The 19,452-nt window shown below is 42.6% G+C and overlaps 1 protein-coding gene across 1 annotated transcript; it reads right to left on the reverse strand.

Moving 5' to 3' along the window:
- Positions 1-6,353: 6,353 nt before the first annotated feature.
- Positions 6,354-8,524, reverse strand: USP51 (ubiquitin specific peptidase 51). Its single transcript, XM_058535222.1, has one exon. It carries the CDS (start codon positions 8,522-8,524, stop codon positions 6,407-6,409), a length of 2,118 nt encoding a protein of 705 aa, XP_058391205.1. The 3' UTR covers positions 6,354-6,406.
- Between the last annotated feature and the right edge of the window lie 10,928 nt (positions 8,525-19,452).

Below are 19,452 nucleotides of genomic sequence, written 5' to 3' on the forward strand. Positions count from 1 at the left end.
ATTTCAGTTCAAGTCTGTTTCATGCCCCTAAGTCATCTTCACCACCTGCCAAGGCCTGCCTCACCACACCTCCCACATCACAGAGAGGTAGAAATTGCAGGCTGGTCAATTTAATTCTCTATCAGAGGTGTGGCAAGAAAGAAGCTTTAAATGATAAGTTTGCAAATAGAATACCAGTGTGTTTCCTTCTAAGCAGACCATTCTGAAAACAGATCAATTAGAGCATGATTAGACTCTCAATAAGGCCTCATTTCTATACAAAAAAGATTCTTTATACCTCTCCTTAGAAACGTGAACTCCTCTGGTACATTTAAAATACAATCCAGTTTTCTAAAATTTAGTTTTCCATGCAATCCCTTCCTCAACTCCACTTGCTCCACCCTGAGCCTCAGTCCCTTTTTCAGACTTGGCATACCCTCCTGGTGTAAGAAAAGAGGAACATACACTGAGTGGTGGCCAGCATGCCAAAACCATGACCTGGATTTTCGAGGAAAGCTTTAACATCAAATATTCTGTGTCTGTTGTCCCACTGTCTTCAATTATCATATCTCTCTTTAACAAATGGGATAAAATAGCAAAATAAAGAACTTGGAAAAAATAAGTCACTTTGGACTTAAGCAAGAGTATCTTCAATAGAGTAGTACAGGCAGAAGCCATGTGGGGGACTAAATATTAGGTGGGAGGTAAGTAAGTGGAAATGATATAAGAAAAACGTGTGTAGAAGAGTTTGGCAGTGAAAGGAAGGAGAGAAGTAATACCGAAGACAGCAGCAGCATGCAAAGGTTATGAATTTTTGTTTTAAACATGAACCTCAAGCCAAGATCTTATGATAAACTTTTTGATGTCTTCTGGGGACAATATACACTCCAGGAGGAAGTATTGGGATTTGAAGGACATTTCTTATGTCTTATAGGGATGATGGGATAAGTTTTTGAAGAACCATCACAGAAAATCCAGGATGTCTAGTTGCTGAATATTATCAATCTAGAGGAAACATGGCTGTTGCTGGAATAGAGGGGAGAGTGTGGGAGCAAGGCCCCTTGGCTGTCAGGAATGGGTCAGAGGAAGGAGGCTAGTGGTGCAGCATCAGAAAGGAAGTAGAATTCCTTTCCTTCTGAAACTAGAGTGGGTGAAGGTGTGGAGGATAGACGGAGACAGAAGTGTGTTGATGTGGGTGATGTGGGTAAATTAGACATTATTATGAGTATTTTGACCTCAGAAGAATAGGACATGAGGTCAACTACTAAAGCTGAGTATATGATGGAATTTATTTCTGTTTATTCATTCATGCATTTCTTCAGCCAGCATGTTAAGCACTTACCATATACTGTGGTAGGCCTGAGGGATTTATAGACACATACAGTCATGCCTGGCCTAACAATGGGGATATGTTCTGAGAAATGTGTCGTTAGGTGATTTTGTTGTTGTGTGAACATCATAGGGTATACTTACACAAACCTAGATGGTATAGCCTACTACACACATAGGTTATGTGGTACTAATCTTACAGGACCACTGTCATATATGTAGTCCATCAGTGACCAAAATGCTGTCATGCAGCACATGACTATAGCCTTGGCCCAGAGTAACCACTACTGTGTATTTGGAATGGAATCAAGATAAAGGAACTGAAAGTAGTGCAGAAAACAGCATAAGTTGGACATTGCAAATCAATATTGGACCACCTAGGAACCAGATCCTAATAGGCAAGCCCCTCCCCAACAGGCAGGTGTGAGGGATCTATGGTTGAGGGGCTGATATTGTGGGCACTGTGGGAAGACCAGAGGGAAGGTGAGTGGTGAAAGTGACACACAAAGTACTGGCCATGGTATTGAAGCTAGAAAGGAAACCTGGTGTAACTAGAGAGAGCTGATGGTTTCACAGACAGTAAAAAGGTGAGATCTTACAGCCAGGTCTTGGTGCTCAGCCAAGCATATGGCATTGAGTGAGGCTATATGTCTAGTAATGGAGTAGAATTTTAGCCTCATCTATCCTGGGTATCCTTAGGAAAGTAATTTAGTCTGATCTGACTATCCGAATCAGCCATTACCATAGAGACCTGTAGAATGGGAAATTTTGTGTTATAAGTTAATAGATTATTCTCCTTCCAGGTTATCTGCATCCAAGTTTGTCAAAGGCTGTCTGCCTTCTGCACCATTCTGGTCTATGCTCTCTTCCATAACAACATTGGGAAGAGCAAAACAAAAAAAAACCTTTGAATTATCTGTACTGGATTATAATGGAATGTGCAAGGGCTTCAGGAACCTGGGTTTGAATACTCACTATTTAAAATAGTAAACTTATGGGGGCCAGCCTGGTGGCACAAGCAGTTAAGTGTGCGCGCTCCGCTGCAGCAGCCCGGGGTTCGCCGGTTCGGATCTCAGGTGTGCACCAACGCACTGCTTGTCAAGCCATGCTGTGGCGGCGTCCCATATAAAGTGGAGGAAGATGGGCATGGATGTTAGCCCAGGGCCAGACTTCCTCAGCAAAAACAGGAGGATTGGTAGATGTTAGCTCAGGGCCGATCTTCCTCACAAAAAAACATAAATAAAATAGTAAACTTAAGCAAATCACTTCTCCATTTTGAGTCTAACTTTCCCAATCTGTGAAGTATGTTCAGTAATGATTGTCTCCCAGGATTGTTGTTTGAACTCAGTGTGATAACAGAGGTAAAGTAGTCACCATAGTGTCTAGCCTATCTTGGTACTCATGAAACATTATGGTCTTTTTCTTTCTTTGATTGAGAATAGCCACATCATTGTTGTGAGAAAGGTTTGAAGCCTAGCACAGGTCAGTGGTTAAGCTAATACCTGCTTCTTAAAGACATGCAGGTACGCATTCTAGTTTCTCAATATTATATGATGGAGTCCATCTGAGGTCACTCTTCCCTTCCTTCTCTCCCTTTGTGGCCTTAGGAACAGGATGCCCCTAACTAACCATATAGCTTGGTTAATATGTTCAAAACCCTTGGCTGCAAGTGACAGGATCCCAACTCAAACTAGCTTGAGCAAAACAAAGGACTTTATTGGCTCAGAGAGCTGGGAACTTTTGGGCTTCAGGCACAGCAGGATCTGCAAGGTTCAAATGATGCTCTCTAGGCTCTTTCTCCCCATTTCCTTATTTTATTTTTTTTTTTTGTTTATTGCAGTAACATTGGTTTATGACATTGTAAAAATTTCAGGTGTACATCATTGTACTTCTATTTCTGTATAGATTACATCATGTTCACCACCAAAATACTAATTACAACCATCACCACACACATTTCTATTTTTTTCTCCTCATGGTATGGATATTGACCTATTAGAGTCCCAGATTCATGTCATCCCAGCCTAGAGACCCCAGCATGGGGGATGAAGTGGGAAGTAGAGGTAAGAAATAAGAAACTTCTCTGTCCCAGTGTCTACATATATTCAATTTAGCAATGGACTCTGATTGGTCCTGTTTCGGTCCTATGGCCATCGTCAGAAGAATCATTTTTATGGGAGGGGTGTGGGTAGAGGAGTCGGGGAATTGAGAACTCTAATCTGGCCTAGCCTGAGCGACATGCCCACTTTGGGGAGGAGTGAGAGGAGCATGGCAGAGTGATCAATAGCCCCACCAGAACCACAAAGAATGGAGGAAGGGCTAGAGTTCTAAGCAGAGAAATCAACTACAGTTCTCCACTAAACAGTGACCAGACATCACTCCTTGTTGCACATAGTCCTGATGTGCCATGTGATATAGAACACTGTGGAATGGTGAGGTACACTGTCTTCTGGGAAGGTAAATTAATGTGGTATACCATGGAGAAGTGTGATACACAGTTGTAAGGTGAGAAACACTGTAGGGAGGTCAGACACACTGTGGTGAGGGTCAGTGTTGCCAAACACGGACCAGAGCCCAGCCTCACCTTCAGCTGCTGCTCCCCATTGCCACCCAGTCTCTCACGACTATCAACTCTTAGGCCTGTGTTCTTTTCCTTGCATTGTACCTGGGACTCCCTCCGCACAACCTGGCTATTTCCTCACTGAGCACTTCCTTTCTTAAGCCATCCCCTGAAGCTGGTAGTATTTTATTCATTGTCTCTGGGGAAGATACAACACTGATCACACTGTATTACAGCACCAGACATTTAATGAGGACTTAATGGATGAATGGGTGAGAACACATTACTGAGAGGCTGAACAGAGCAAATAATTGAACTCATCCTCACATTCAACAAATATTTATTAACACATAAATGAATAAGGCTTGGCCCCCTGTTCTCAGAATGTTCGGTGCAGAGGGGCGGACAATCACAGAGTTACAGTAGAATCACAGTAGAATAAGTACTATCACTGAGGTACAGACAAAGTACTTTGGTGGCACAGTGAGAAGGATAGAGGGGTGAGAGAGGAGCAATTTTCCAATTTATACCTGCCTAGAGCATTCAGGGAAGGCTCCAGAGAAGTCATCTGTGAGTTGAGTCTTGAAGGAGGAGTAGAAATCACCAGGTGAACAGTCAAAGAAGGAGCCCTACAGGCTGGGGCTCAGAGATGTGGGTAAGGTCAGGCAAGTGATGGGTTCAGGAAACCAGGCATGAATGATGGAATAAGGCAAAAAGAGTGAGTAAGGAATGAGTAGGACTGTCAAGCACAAACCCACAGCTCTATTGTAGAAATTTAAAGGCCTTATTTCCCCATGGAGAGGGAAGAAGGAGAGAGAAGGATGGGAGGTTCCCAGATATGGATCCCTGCCAATTCCTCAATCAGGCCTTGGGGTTCAAACACCAAAGCCAGAGCCTCACAGCTGTGATCTAGTATCTCTAAGACATTAAATTGTCAAGAGCCCATTTTCGGAAACAAAGAATTTGTATGGATAATGCAGTCCTAACTGGGAGAAGGTCCCTACTATTTTCATCTTTCTCAGATGCAGTTGATTCTGCCTAAGAAACAGCTCTACTTCCTTCAGGAAATCAGACGGGGTATGCAACTTGAGAGGGGAAGGTGGGCTAGAGTTCAGGCCTTGCAGCAATCTCACAATTGGATGGTAAAATGATGGTTAAAATCTTTTTTTTTTTCAAATTCTATTTATGTATCAACACAAAACTTAAAATAAATATATATTCACAAACTCTTTTGTCTTGTTATTCCTGTCTCCTCCAGTTACTTCTTTCACACCCCTATGTACTTTAAAATACTTAAATTAAAAAATAAAACGTTTAAGCTTTTTAATTTTAATACTTTTTTCTATTTAAATGTTTTTAATTTTTTTAATTTTTTGATTTTTATTTAAATGTTTTTGTAAAGGTTTAAATTTTTTTATCCTTTTTGTTTAAATAGTTTTTATTTAAATTTCTCAAATTGAACTTGTCTAAGGTTCTTTATATATTTTAAGATTCTCTATTTTCTCTAATTTTTCCTTTTTAAATTTAAAATTTTTAAACAAATTTTGTCTTTTTGTCTTGAATTGTTCTAAATTTTTCTCTAAACTTAAATTTGAATTTTCATTACATTCTGTATTTTTTGAAAATTTATTTCTCAATCATTAAACTATTCACGAATTTTGTTAACCTTTGATTTTTCAACACATATTTTAGGCAAGATTTATTTATATTAACATTTTATTTCATTTAAACTTTTAATTTTAAGAGTTTCCTTTTTTCTTTTAACTTCTTAATTTTAAAACTGTTTCACTTTTTTAACTTTCATTTATAATTTTTTTCTTGTTTTATTCACCTTTTTTAAACTAAGACTTTCCAAAATTTGTTTTTAAGCCTTATTTTAATAATTTTGAAGTTTTAAAAAACTCCTTGTAATTTTTGAAACATTTGTTTTAAAAATATTTAACTTAAAATTTTTTAAACATTTAAAAATTTTTTCTTTGAAAATTTTTAAAAAATGTTTTTTGCTTTATAAATGTTTTTCTTTTAAAGCTTTTTAAAATATCCTCTTTTTTTTTTCAAACTATTTGGTCAGCCACAGCTAGAACACCAACTGTGAAGCTTTTTGCTGATGAAGGAATACTCCCCGACCTCCCACAGTATTTGTGTAGAAACAAATGACATATAGTAGTGCCAGAACATCTCTAGTCCCACTCTCCCCACCTAAAGCATTCTTTTCACTTAATTATGTATGCTTTATGTGACCATTTTCAACCTCTTTTACCTCCTCCCATTTATTAAGGCTGAATGGTCACTAGTCAGTATTCTTTTCCCTCTTACAGACCCATAAGCCATGGTAAAATAAGTTCTTTATAACAAGGTGCTAATTGTCATATAGATGCTGTTATCATTGTCCATTTCAGACAGGTTTTTGTGTTTTTCAAGAGGTGCTGGTTGTTGTATGGGTACTGTCATTGTCCATTCCAGGTAGGTGTGTGTGTCACTTCAGGATCCTTGCCTATTCATTTCTTTTACTTTTTTTTGGTAAGTGGTCTGATAAGACTAGTCTTTCTCTAGACCCTGTTTGTGATAGAATAGTAAATATCCTTCACTGTAGAGTAAGTCCTCAATGGTAGCCTTGGTGATGACAGCATCATCACAGCTGAACCACTGGTCCTTTTGTTGCCGGATAAAGCTGGTGTAGTGTCCACTTTCCAAAGTTCCATGGTGATTAATCACTGCAAACAAAGAATACTTATTCTTCTTGGGTGCACAATCTGTTGGTGGCTGGCCTTCTTCCATTCTGTTCTCTTTAGTGGAGGCCAAAAATGGAGTCATGTCCAGGTCCAAGGGAAAGGAGATAAAAGTATTAATCTTTTGCCTCTGTTTGCCAACATGTTCAAACCGCTTGAGATGAAAACAGGCCACAATGGGTAATTTCTTCATTGTGAGTTGTTTGGTAGATTCCTGGTAGCTTTGGCAACTACTGCATTTGATTTTGGCACTCCTTCCGAGGTGTTCTGGCCTTGTAAACCACTGTAGGCAGTCTGTTAGTGAGGGGATTCCTGGTATGTGGTCATCCCTACTCACTGTGCTGTCATTCCTTTCTGGACTCTGGGAACGGAACGTGGCACAAGAGCCAGGCAAATCCAAACTGATGTCCCAGCATGGGTCTATTGTGGCGGAGACACTATGGCAAGCTTGACATGTGACATCTGACTGCAAGCCACCTGTAAAGATTTGGTCTATGATGCAGTTACAGCAGTTGGGGTTATTGGCCTCCTGCCCAACACTATCATCTTTGCTGTGTCTATGCAGCACATCTAATATTGCAATAAGGAACTCGTGGGCATCCTGCTGCCTGTACCCTGCTAAGTGTTCTGCATGAATCCATATCAGGTGCAGCAATTTATAGGGAATGTGAGGAGTTCGGCTCCCAGAGTACATAGCATGAAAAAGCGAAGACATTTCACAGACAAGACACAAGCTGGGGCTTGTCATTATACATTTGTGCTTGTCAGAGAGGAAGAAATCTTTCAGTAGAGGAATATGGGTAAGTGCCTGGACAATACAATTCATAAAGCAAGTGTTCCCAAGATTGATCAGCCCTCTCAGGCCTACAGTATAGACTGACATTTTTCTCCTCTTTTTCTTGGGTTTCACCAGTTTTGGCTCCTGTTCCTTTGATTCACAGGTTGATTGCTTCTCTTCAACACCTGATGTCATACACTGTTGTTGAGAAAAATCTGTTGAGGTGGAAATTAATAATTTCAAAATTTTCTCTTTCGTTTCTTTGGCAATCTGTTCTATGTCTTTGTCACATATGTAATCCTTACACATGAAGCAATATACAACTCCATGATAGAGGTCTACAGCTAAATTGTGCTGTTTTGTTTCCGCATGTTTGTGAATATGTTTCTCGGTAAAGCAGCCAAAAAAGACACAGGTGAGACAAGAGTGGAGTCTGTTCATATGGGTACTACACACATGACAGATGCACGACTTTGCCTTATGTTTCCTAGTCTCTGGGGTCCCACTCCAAACAAAACGCTGGTAGATCAACCGCAGGTTCTTCTTCCAGTTCTTAACTACTTTAAAGCTCTCCACATGAGAGCAGCCTGTGGGACCCTGATCAAACTCCAACTCCAGCAACCAGTCCCCTAAGCCACCTCGATCCCCAGAGCCGCCCAGGTCACCAGAACAGCTTCGCCATGTCTGGGGCCTGGACCCTGGCCGAGATCTACGCCGAGATCTGCGCCAGCGACGGGGCAGGGGCAGAGATAGAGGGAAAGGACCGGCTGGAGGCAGGGGTAGGGCCGAAGGCCCGGGGGGGCCTCGGGAGCGGGCAGGGGGCTGGGGCCGAGGGCGAGGCTTGCGGCGCGGGCAAAGGGATGAGCAGCTGCTCTGACAGCGAGGGGGAGTAGAAGGGAGCACCTTCTCGTCGCCGCCGCTGCCACTCCATGTCAAGTTCTCCTCAGGCGCGGGCTTACGCTCTTGTAGTGGCTCCAGCTTCATCTCCTCAGCTCCCTGGCCTGAACACACCTTCGCCGCCCCCACTGCCTCCTCCTCCGTGTCCCCAGCCTTCTCCACCGCCTCCTCGGGCGATGCTCCTCCCCCACCTCCGGAGCTCCAGCAGACCCAAGAGCTGGAGGGCAAGGAAGCTTCTTGAACTTGGGCCATCAGCTCACCGCCTGGCCTAAGGAGAAAGGCGTCTGGAATTGAGCTGCGACTGTAGATGGAATAAGACAAAGATTTCTGTTAAAGATCAGGCCAGCGTCACAGCCCCTTTGCGCCATTAGCGACCCCGAGACCCCTCCCACCAGCCCTTGAGCTCAGCCAGCGGCCTCTGTGGGCTCCACCCCCTCTACTCAGAGGCTCCCGGAGCTGGTGTGGAGATAGAGGCCTTACCTGTTTTAAAGACGATCGGATGGTGACGGGGGCGGGGGGGGGGCGGCTAGACGGACGGAGGAAGGAAAAGTTGTGGACGGGGTACGCTCTGAGCTTTAGGGTGGAAAGAGATGGAATCTTCTTTAAAAAAGGCGCCACCCTCTGACTTTCCTGCACCTTGCGAAGCCTCGCTTTACTACAGCTAGCTTCCTCTGATGTTCTTTCCTTATATCCTAAAAAAACACTTGGGTCAACATTTTACCTTAAAAATGGCTGAAAGGGGGCCACCTATGGAAAATGGGCTGAGGGGAAGAAAATGTCCCCTTGCCTCCATGCTTATGGGGCTGGGTATGTTCCACCCTTTGCCCCTATCTCCAAGCACACTGTCTTTTGGTCAGCCACGCTCTTGCACCCTCAACGCTCTTTCGTGCTTGTGTTCCCTCTCACACCTGGTTTCTTGCTTCAGCGCCCTCATTCCCTATAATTACTCCTAGAATTCGGACTCCTTCTCACGCCCACCACGCGTTCGGCGCCCCCATCTCCAGTGCCCGACCGCCGAAGTCTCTGCTCCTTCCCGCCCCCGGCTCCGCAACGCCCCCAGCCCTTCTGTTTGTTTAAAAATCTCTGAGTTAGTTACCTTGGGCCCCGGCGCGTGATACAGAACGTCAGCAGCTGCTGCTCTCCAAGAGCTCCTCAGCCAGCCTTCTCTCCTGACCTCTCCTCAGGGGCGGTCACACGGGGGCCGCCCCCTGCCCCTCCCCTCTGGACATGTGGCCCCCAGTCGCTGCTCTCGTGCCGTGATGAATGGCCCTGCTGTCCCGCGCAAACAAACCTCTTCCTTCCCGAAACTGCTTCTACTGGAGGTATCCACAGCGACAAATTCTAGAGAAAACTCCTGGAATGGAGGTTCTGGCCTGACCTGGCTCCAGGAACAGAACCCAAAGCAGAAAAAAGATTAATTGGAGTGGGGGTGGGAGTGGGGGTGGGGGGTCGCAGAGGTGGCAACTCCCTGGCAGGAATCCCTCAAGGACCCATCAGAGTCTGATCTCTGGGAGGTAAGTGGAGACAGGAATATTATTCTGGAGTGTGGGGAGAGGAAGCATTAGCAAGGGCTCAGGCTCCGATAGGAGAGCCCAGGCACTTGCTAGCTGTGTGAACTCAGATAAAACACCTAACCTCTCTGAGCCTTAGTTGTGTCGTCTGTTAAACAAAAATGGAAATAATAATAATCCTAACCTATTATGAACACTAAATCATACTATATATAAAGTAAAGGATCTTTATGGCAGGTTTTATCTTTCACACCTCTCTTTCTGTGTCCCCACTTTAAATCAGCCTGTGGCAAGATGCCTGATACTTAGAGTAGAGGAAAAGAGAACACTTCTCTCTTTTGAAGCTCTCTCCAAGTTATCGCTCAGTTCACTGGATTATCCCTCCTAAGCAGTTCATGTACATGAGCATGCATTCAACAAATGTACGCGGATCCCTTAACTGTACTACTGTGCTAGGTTGTGCTGTGAGAAACAGTAAAACGATTTATGTTCTCCAGGAGTTTAACCCAGGAGATTTTCCCTTCTCTTTAACAGATCCAGCATCCAAGGCCACAACTCCCATGAAAGCTGCTACCTCCAGGGCTTGTTGCCCTTCCTGTCCAATCCCAAGAATATTCCTGCTCATCAGTGAGGATGTTTAGTGCTACATTTAACCTCTCTGGGGCAGTCATGCACCTCCTTTCTAAACTTCAGGATTAGCATTCAGTTCTCTGAGGCTTGAGAGTAGTATCTTGTAGGTGCCTTCCCAAAATGGATGTCAGTGAGTTTAGGATATCAATGGGATTCCATAATCTGTATGAATTTTCAGAGTGAGCACAGACCAACATGATCTTGGAGAGAAGAACCATCATGACTGTCCTATAGTTCAGAGTGACTATAGGTTGACAGTTTCAAATCAGAGTTAGTCTCCTTCAGAGAAATATGTTTGCAGGAACCTTTGCCCGGGAGACAAGAGAGCAATGCTCTTATGCTTGTCCATCATTATTAGCTGTATTTGTAACCTTAAGCAAGGTACACATCATCTTTACAACTCAGCTCCCCGAGTAAGAAAAGAGCTGGTTTGACCTGTTAGCAGTTCTTACCATAATCTCATGACAACTTAGCAGGAATCCTAATGAGGTTTCCAATTCACAGGTACTTGGCCTCCAAGTCAGCGAATGGCCACGTAGCTGAGTGGAAAGGCCACTGCCGCTCTCATGGTTCTAACTGCCACAACCTCACAGCAGAGAAGGAAGGCTTACTGTTTTCAGGCTAGAATTTTCAGTTTCTCTGCACACAGCTAAGCTCTCGGTATAGGAGCCTTGAGAAAGAGCCTCAAAAGATGGGATGATCTGCTCAAACTGAGGTGCCTTTTGACACATTAGTTTGTCTTCTTCTGGAGTTTTCAAAGGACTTTTAGTAAAAATAATAGTAATAATAACAAGGACAGCAGGATTTGCCAACACTGTAGAACTTGGTCCTGTGTAAACATTAGAGATTTAGAGGTGGAATTTAGATAGATTGCACCAGAGGGTGGAGGAGTACACACACAAGGTGGCAGTGAGGTGGGAGAAGCAGAAATGGAGTCACTAGTGGGTGCCCAGGAGGACTTTGAGGGGAGGCAGCGTCAGAGAGAGGAAATAGCCTACCCTCCTGCTGGTGAGTGGGTGGGTGGCACAGGGGAAGGTGAAGGCCTCTGATGGCCTGAGGGGCAGTCCCTCCTACCTCCCTTGCTTCTTCCCCTCCATCTGAATTACCCATTGTCTTGTGTGTCCTTCCTTTGGCAGAAATCTGGAGTGGGGTAAGGAGAGCTCAGTGGCCCTGGAATTCCCAACAGTACCACCTCTACCTAAAAAACAGCCAGTCATTGCCCCCACATACTCGCCTGCTCCACCCAAACCGAACCTTGTGATTCTGATCCACCTCTTGACAGTAGAGCACTGAGGGCTACAACAGGGAGAAGGGAGCAGGTCCTCAGGATTCCACGATGACTCCGAAGTCACCCCAGAGGTCCTGCCCCAGTTGCATCCCCAGAGTTGTCTTCAGTCTGGACTGATCTGCAAGGATCTGGCCTCCCCCTTGGTTTCCCCCTGCTTTACACCCAGCTCAAATGTTCCCTCTGTCAGGAGGCCTTCTCTGATTCCCCAGATCTGGAGGGGGTCCCTCAGAGCACAGCAGCACTACACAGGCAAGGCTCCGCTGGGCCCAGCCTCTCTAAGGAGAATCCTGTTGGGTTCCTCAGTTTGGACCCTGCCCCAGCCCCTCACCCTCTCCTAACCCTGCCCCTTTGTCAGCAGAGGGAGGGCCGCATGAAGAGACTGCCCACAAAGAAAGAAGGTGTCCTGTGTCAGTGCAGCTGGAAAACATGTCCAAATCTCAATCATGTAGAAGTACCTGGAGGGGAAGCTCTTTGGAGTTGTAGACTAACTTAGAAGGAAAATACTTCCCCCGCCCCAAGTAAGGGCGTTTGCTCAGCCACAGCTAACAAAAGAGTTGCTCATTTCTGGGTTAGCAGACCTAGATGGAAATGCTGACTCAGTCGTTTGCTAGCTGTGTAACTAGGCTGAGGCACAATAATTTATGTTTCTGACAATTTACCAGCTAATGCTGGTGCTGAATGCTGCTGCTGCTGCTATGGGGACCGGACTTTGAGAACCACTGCTGTGGGTTAATGTATAAAGAACCACAGGTCAAGGCCATCTGGCCTTAGTAGCAGGAACCCTTTCTGATGTGGCTGGTTTCCCAGAACTATTTTATTTTGGCTGCTCTTACGGTTTTCTATCTGCAGCAGGTGTTGGGGGTGGTTTGGGATGGAGTGGAACAAGAAAGAGAGGGATCTGGAAGAAGCCTGCATCTGTGCCCCTGGTGCCTCTCAGGACCTTTAAGACAAGACCCCTGCAACCTCACGCAGCATCTTTCTCCCAACCTGGGCCTCTTCTCCTCAATCACCTCACTTCTCTGAGGCCAGCATTCCAAAAGGCAGCCTTGTAGCCATTGCCTGTCCCTGACTAGGTCTGCGGGGAGAGTGCTGTGAACTTGGTTTAGGTCTTCTGGGACCCACGTTGCCTGCCAGCCTCCTGCCCCCTCTCCCGCTGGATCCCTTCTTTTGCTCCCTTTCTTCCCTGTGCCCCAGCTCCTAGCTGGTCTGCCTCCAGCCTTCAGAACAACAGCCTCAGACACCACTGCTATGTGAACTCTCCTGCTCACAGACCCATGGTGACTCCCTGTGGCCTCTTGGTTTTTCAAAACGGAAACTGCCCAACTTACTCCAACTCCCCCCACCCTAAATATGTCCAACCTCATCTTCACTTTCTGCCCTTCATGACTCCAGTGCTTCAACCGCAGAAGCTTCCGTATTGTCCCTGTCTGTGAGATAACATACATGAAAATACCCAGCATGTCAGCCCAGTCCCTTCCCTTCCCTCTGGATTCTCATTTTAAAACATCTCCTAGCAGAGGCATTCTCAAACCTTTGGTGCCATGGGACTCTTGGGCAGCTGGATGTAGCCTGTGGCTTCCTTAAGAGAATAATATTTGTTTTTAATAAATGCATAAAATTAAATGCACAGCATTATAACAAATTTATTAAACTGAAATATGGTTTTGAATTTTTTAAAAAAATACTGTGATTTGATACCATAAGTGCGTCTTTATTAACGCATTAAATAACAGTGTCTAGTGATACCGACATAGCAACTACCATAATTTCAAAGTAGTGATGAGCATAAACAATACTTTGAGAAGTGTGAAACAAATGTAATGTGATATGAAAATCTTTATTGGTGACATTGTCACATGTACTACTAATATTACTGTGGTCTCTTGCCTAGGTTCATAATTGAAGGACATGCTCAATTTAAGGTAGAGGTAGGTAAAAATAAAGACCCTGGTCTTTTCCCCATCCATATGCACAGACCTCTCTGAATTCCATATTCTGACTGCTCTCGCTTCATAATGCCCTGAGCACTTTGTCTGCTTAGTGGGCAAATGTATTACAAACCATTTATTAAGTGCATATTATGAACTCTTCTCTACACCCATTAAAATGTATCCTATCACTTGTAGTGCAAGGTAGGTATCGTTATCCACACCTGACAGTTGTGAAAACAGAGGGATCATTTCACATTGACTGAAGATCACACAGATGAGAATGGGAAGTGCTGGCCCTGGAGCCTTCAGAACTTTTGACACGGTGCTATATTCTGTCTCCTTATCATTTATTTGCTTCAGCTCTTTAGATAGTAGAATGTAAGTGGAGCGTGTGGCTCAGTCTGCTATGTTTCCACACAATTCTGAGTAAATTACCGAGTATTTGTGTGAGGGAGTCAGGAAACCCCCATTCACTGAAGAAGCCAATGGGCTGCATGTACCAGTAGGGGAGGGGTGAGGATGCTGGAGCTATAACTGGAGGATCCCCTCAGGTCTGACTATGCAGAGACTCTGAAAGAGGGGCTTGCCTGGAGGCTCAGCAGAAGGGCATGAATGTGGAGTTGATATTCAGATAGTACACACCAGTAACCATAATTTTTTTTTAGTACTGAAATATCTCCATGCCAGTAAGTGTATATAATAGTACCTGTGAGAAGTTTTAAAGTAATGACATAAATTTTCACACAAATCATTAGATGCCATGCCGACCACTGCTTAAGTGGGCATCCTATTGCGTGCAGTGACATCTGAGAAACATCCACGGCGCTTATTGACTGCAGGTTTGACCTGCCTCATGGTAGCCAGTGCAATTGTGTTTTCCATTTTTTATGAAGTGCTCAATGCTTTAGAACAAGTCACTACTTCATCATTACCTTTAATTTACCTAATTCATTGGTTTTTATGTTGATTTTTTTCTTTTCAGTTATTGTTAGTTCTCGTGGAGAATAGTTAGTTCTTGTCAATGGGTACAATATTTTGATATCTAAAATTTTAAGATTTTTAAATAAAAAAAGCACAAGCATGCAGAATCAAGACACCACCAATTCTGGATAATTATCTCTACTTTTGTGTTAAATATAAAGAGCCACGAATCTTCTGAATCTCTGCGAGAATAAAAGAGATTTTATAATAAAAATGAACTGCTGCCTGGCCCATCTCACAGCATTGTGAAAAAAGTAGAATAGTCTATATCATCTTTTGAACAGTGTAAGAATCTGTAAAAAATAAGACAATGTATATATCTGACATGAAACTCCGCTTGATTATTTAATTTTAGGAAGAAGTGGTTTATTTTATGTACCAGGTTTTTTCAATTTATATTTTGAATAGATACTATGCACAAGGCAGAAAATTCAAAAAGTACAAAATTGTATATAGTTAAATATTTCCCTCCCTCTCCTGACCCCAGCCTCCAGCTTCTGCCTGCCAGAGACAGCCACTGCTTCTAGTTTCATGTGTATCTTTCCAGAATTATTCTACGGAAATACGAATCTAAATGGGTACTGTCTAGTTCATTTTTAACACAAATGGCAGCAATAATATAAGCATTGTGCTTCCCAGTGTTTTTTAAACTGACATATATCCTAGAGAGCATTCCACATCGGAATATAAAGAATTACAAAGTTACGGTTGTGTAGGAGGTATAAGTCTGGATGTCTAATGTACATGGTCACTATAGCTAATAATACTATGTGGAATACTGGAAATTTGCTAAGAGAGTAGATTTCAGGTGTTCTCATCAGACACACAAAAAATGGTAACTATGTGAGGAGATGATATGCTAATTAGTTTGACTGTAGTAATCATTTCAACATGTGTATGTATATCAAACCATCATGTTCTATACCTTAAATATATACAATATTTATTTGACAAATCATTCTTTAAAAGTGTGATATGGTGATTATAGTTTTGTTTTAAAGAACATAAAGCGTTGCTTTGTATTTCAATGGCTGCATAAGATTCCTGACCTTGATAATTTTAACCAGTTCCTTTATGGTAGATATTTTGGTTATTTCCTACTTTTCGTCATTGCAATCAATGCTGCAAAGAATACACTTGTACAGCGTCATTTCACACATCTATGTGTCTATCAGTGGGACAAATACCTGGAAACTTATTCAAAAACTGTTCCCTGAATGTCTACCGAGTGCCAGGCTGAGGACTCACGCTCAGGATTACAACACGCTTAAGTTGCACACTCAAGTTGCATCACACAAAGTGATGCAACAATGCATGATCCATTATTGTGAATCCCAAATCATGGTTGTCAATATCAACAGTCAGGGGACAAAACAGCCACAGAAGCTAGGGGAGGCTGTAATCCATGTGATATCCATTTGACACAAAAACACTGTTGCTTTCAGCCCCTATTTTGGGGGCTGCCACAAGAGTTCTGTACTTTCCCCTGCAACTTTCTGCGTCCATCTGTGAAAAACAGGACTTTTCATGTCCCAGGGAGAGGTTTCCCGGGACACAGGGCTTTCGGAGCTAAAATCAGGATAGTCCTGTGCCAACCGGTCGGCTGGTCACCCTTCAACTGTTTCAACCAAAAGGTTGTAAGAGTTTACTCAAAATGTGAAATTTGGAAGGAACACCATCTGAAATAATTTACCAAACTTTATTGGCTGTGCTTGAGAGAATGGACTTAGTGAGAAAATATTCAGATGAACATGTATTAGAATTTGAAAAGATGTTGCCAGTGTAATGCTAGAGAGAATGTCTGGAATTTTAGCCCACATGTCAGATAATTTCCCAAATGTTTTACTTTGGTGATAGGTCATCACGTTCAATTATCTCTGGCAGGCACACAAAAAGATGTAAAGTAAATATTCAAAAGTCTTTTCCCATTAAACTTTATGTTTACCACCTTATTTCAAATAACTAGACACTGAAACAATGAAAATAGGAAGAATACTTGGACCTCGACAGGCTCCTATAGCGATAGAGCTGCAAAACAGTTTAGAAATTATATCAAGCAATGTCTACATACTTTAATAGAAATTGGCTCTTAAGCTACAACTTCTAGTGTGCGTTAAATAGTTTGATCACAAATAGGTTATTCCGGGGACAAAAAGGAACATATTTAAGTTTTTCATTTCTATGCTGATGTATGTATTGATTTAAGTAACTGTACCATTTGTAAATTATTTCGAACATCATCTTTGCATGTATGTGGTCTCAAGGTTTCTTTCCCATGCAGGCCCTCGTTTAGAGGTGGAAGGGGCTCTGGAAATCAGGATAGATTCTCTTCAGCTCTCAGTTGCTCCCCTGATTCTTCTTTAGGATTTATCCTGTTGCAGCTCCATTTTTAACCACCTTGAGTACCCAGGAGCAGGGGTTGGCCCACTCTGTAGGAGCTGGATGGTAAGAAGGCAAGTGACTCCAGCGTTAGGTGGCGACCCTAGACCATCTTCTTTGCCTCTCCTCCTGCCAGCCCCCACCTCACAGTTTGCCAGTGACTGAGAGACTTGAGGCTCCTTCCATCTGCCATCAGAGTCAATCAGACCTATGGAGATCAAATGCTCTGGATTTTCAGGGTCAGGTCTGATTACATCTAAATTTTATCATTTTGAAAACTGCAGTTTATTTAGTGTGTGGGCAAATGTGATTCAATTCTTATAGCTTTGTGTGGACTCATGCCTACATTCACAAATCAAAGTAAAGTCAAGTAAAAAAAAAAAAACAAACAGGACATAAAATCTTATTTGTGGTATGGTCTTAGCCATCTAAAACATGCATACGCACAGAATAGAAGAGGGGAGCAAATACATTGCAATACAAACAGTGGGAATTTATGATGATGTGATAACATTTTACTTTCTTTCCTCTTTGTTTCCACAAACTGTTATCATGTACCTATGTTATATTTTCAATGGAAGATCAGAAAATAATAACACCTTTTTCGCATCACTTTTTTCTATTTTTGTTTTCAAAATACAGTTTCTGTAGAATGGGACAGCTTCTCACCTCCTCTTTCCAGTGAGGACCCATCCCATCTACGCGCGTGCACACACACACACACACGCACACACTGGCGCATACAGACGAGTACACACAGACACACACACAATTTTGGGAACTTGTCTCAGCACCCTGTTCTACCACTAGCACAGCAATGAACAGAGGTGTGATATTTGGTGGGGCACTATGGAGAGACTGCCACCCCCTGTCCCCGGGTAATGGATCCCCAGGGACAGAGGATCCCCTAGGCAGAAGTTCCTAAAGAGTGCAAGACTGCTTTGCTATATTGCTGTTGCTTTGCGGATGGTGCTGACTTGGGTTAAGATGTGTGCTCTTGGTTCTGACCCCTAAAAACCTCTCTGCACCTTAGTTATTTTCTCTACCAAGCTTACATATGAGAGAGTTAATAATTCCTTTCACCTGGTTTCTTTTAGGTAAGAAAGTTTCAAGCACACCAGCCTCAACATTCTTACCAGAGGTGCGTATTATTGTGTATGTAATTTGCTATACGTCCTTCAACAAGAACAAAAAAAAAGTGACTTTTTAAAATGAAATATGTTTAAAAAACCAGGAAGACATCCCCTTCTTTCAAAGTACTTTCTCTGCATAAATAAACAGTGTTTCGAATTGCAGAGCCATTTCCAGCACCATTTGCTTAAGGAAGGCTTATTTCTGCCAGAATCTACTATTGGCATGACGTCTATGAATATGTGACTGATATTTCACAAGCATTTTTCATATTTCCCTTGCTATTGTTCCCATGAACGTGACTATTTCTTATTTTTTTGTGTTCCTCATCTCTTGCCCCCACATTACCCTCTGTAGTCCAAGCATTTGATTTTATATTTTTAATTTTTATTATGGAAAATTTCAAACACATAAAAGCATAAAGAATAGTACAATGCACTCCATGTACCCATTAAGTTCAAGAGCCATCAACTTCAACGATCATTAACTCTCTTCAATCCTTGTTTCATCCTATCCCCCGTCATACTTAAAAAAAAAAAAATCATTCTTTTTTTCTGGAGTATTGCGAAGCAAAATGTAAACATCAATTCATTTCATCCAGAAATACACTTTAGATAAGTGTATTAGATAAATTTATTTTATCTAAATAGATTTATCTATCTGTCTACCAGTTTTAACATAACCACAGCACAATACCATATCCAAGAAAATGACCAAGACTGACTTAACATCATCTACTTCCCAGTAAACTTTTCCATTTCCCCATTTGTCTCAAAAATGTATTTATACATTTCATTTGATCAAATTAGGATCTGAAAAGTTCCACACACTCCACGTGGTTATGTTGCCTAGAGTCTTTTAATATATTACATTTTCCGCTCATCATTTCTGTACCATTTATTTGTTGAAGAAAATATAATCTGCTCACTTCTTGCCAGGACTGGAGAAACAAAGGAGTCCTGGTTGAGAAGCCCGGCTGGGGCATAATGGCCGTCACGGTTTTCCTGGTCCTTGGGCCAGAGGGTCGCAGACTTTGTAGGCAGCTTTTGGGTCACTTCTTCTTTTTTCTACTTTAAAAAAGTGTTTTAATGTGCTTAATGTGTATAACTTTTATAATGAAAAATAGAAATGTAAATAGAAACAAAGATCCTTAATCAGACCATGTGCCCTGGTTTTTATTGTCATTGTGGAATGGGTACATATTCCACATTCAATTTGTAAGAATTAGGGCTCATCTCTCCCTGTCAAATTTTGACCCACAAACATACACACCAGTCCTGGGAACTGTCTCAGTCAGTTACTTTCCCTCCTTACCACTAGTGCACCAGA

This window comes from Diceros bicornis, chromosome X (genome assembly GCF_020826845.1).
Source record: "Diceros bicornis minor isolate mBicDic1 chromosome X, mDicBic1.mat.cur, whole genome shotgun sequence".
In the NCBI taxonomy this organism is placed as follows: domain Eukaryota; kingdom Metazoa; phylum Chordata; class Mammalia; order Perissodactyla; family Rhinocerotidae; genus Diceros; species Diceros bicornis.

Excerpts from the sequence above, each read along its gene's own strand:
- USP51 (XM_058535222.1), bottom strand. The coding sequence starts at position 8,524 with ATGGCCCAAGTTCAAGAAGCTTCCTTGCCCTCCAGCTCTTGGGTCTGC.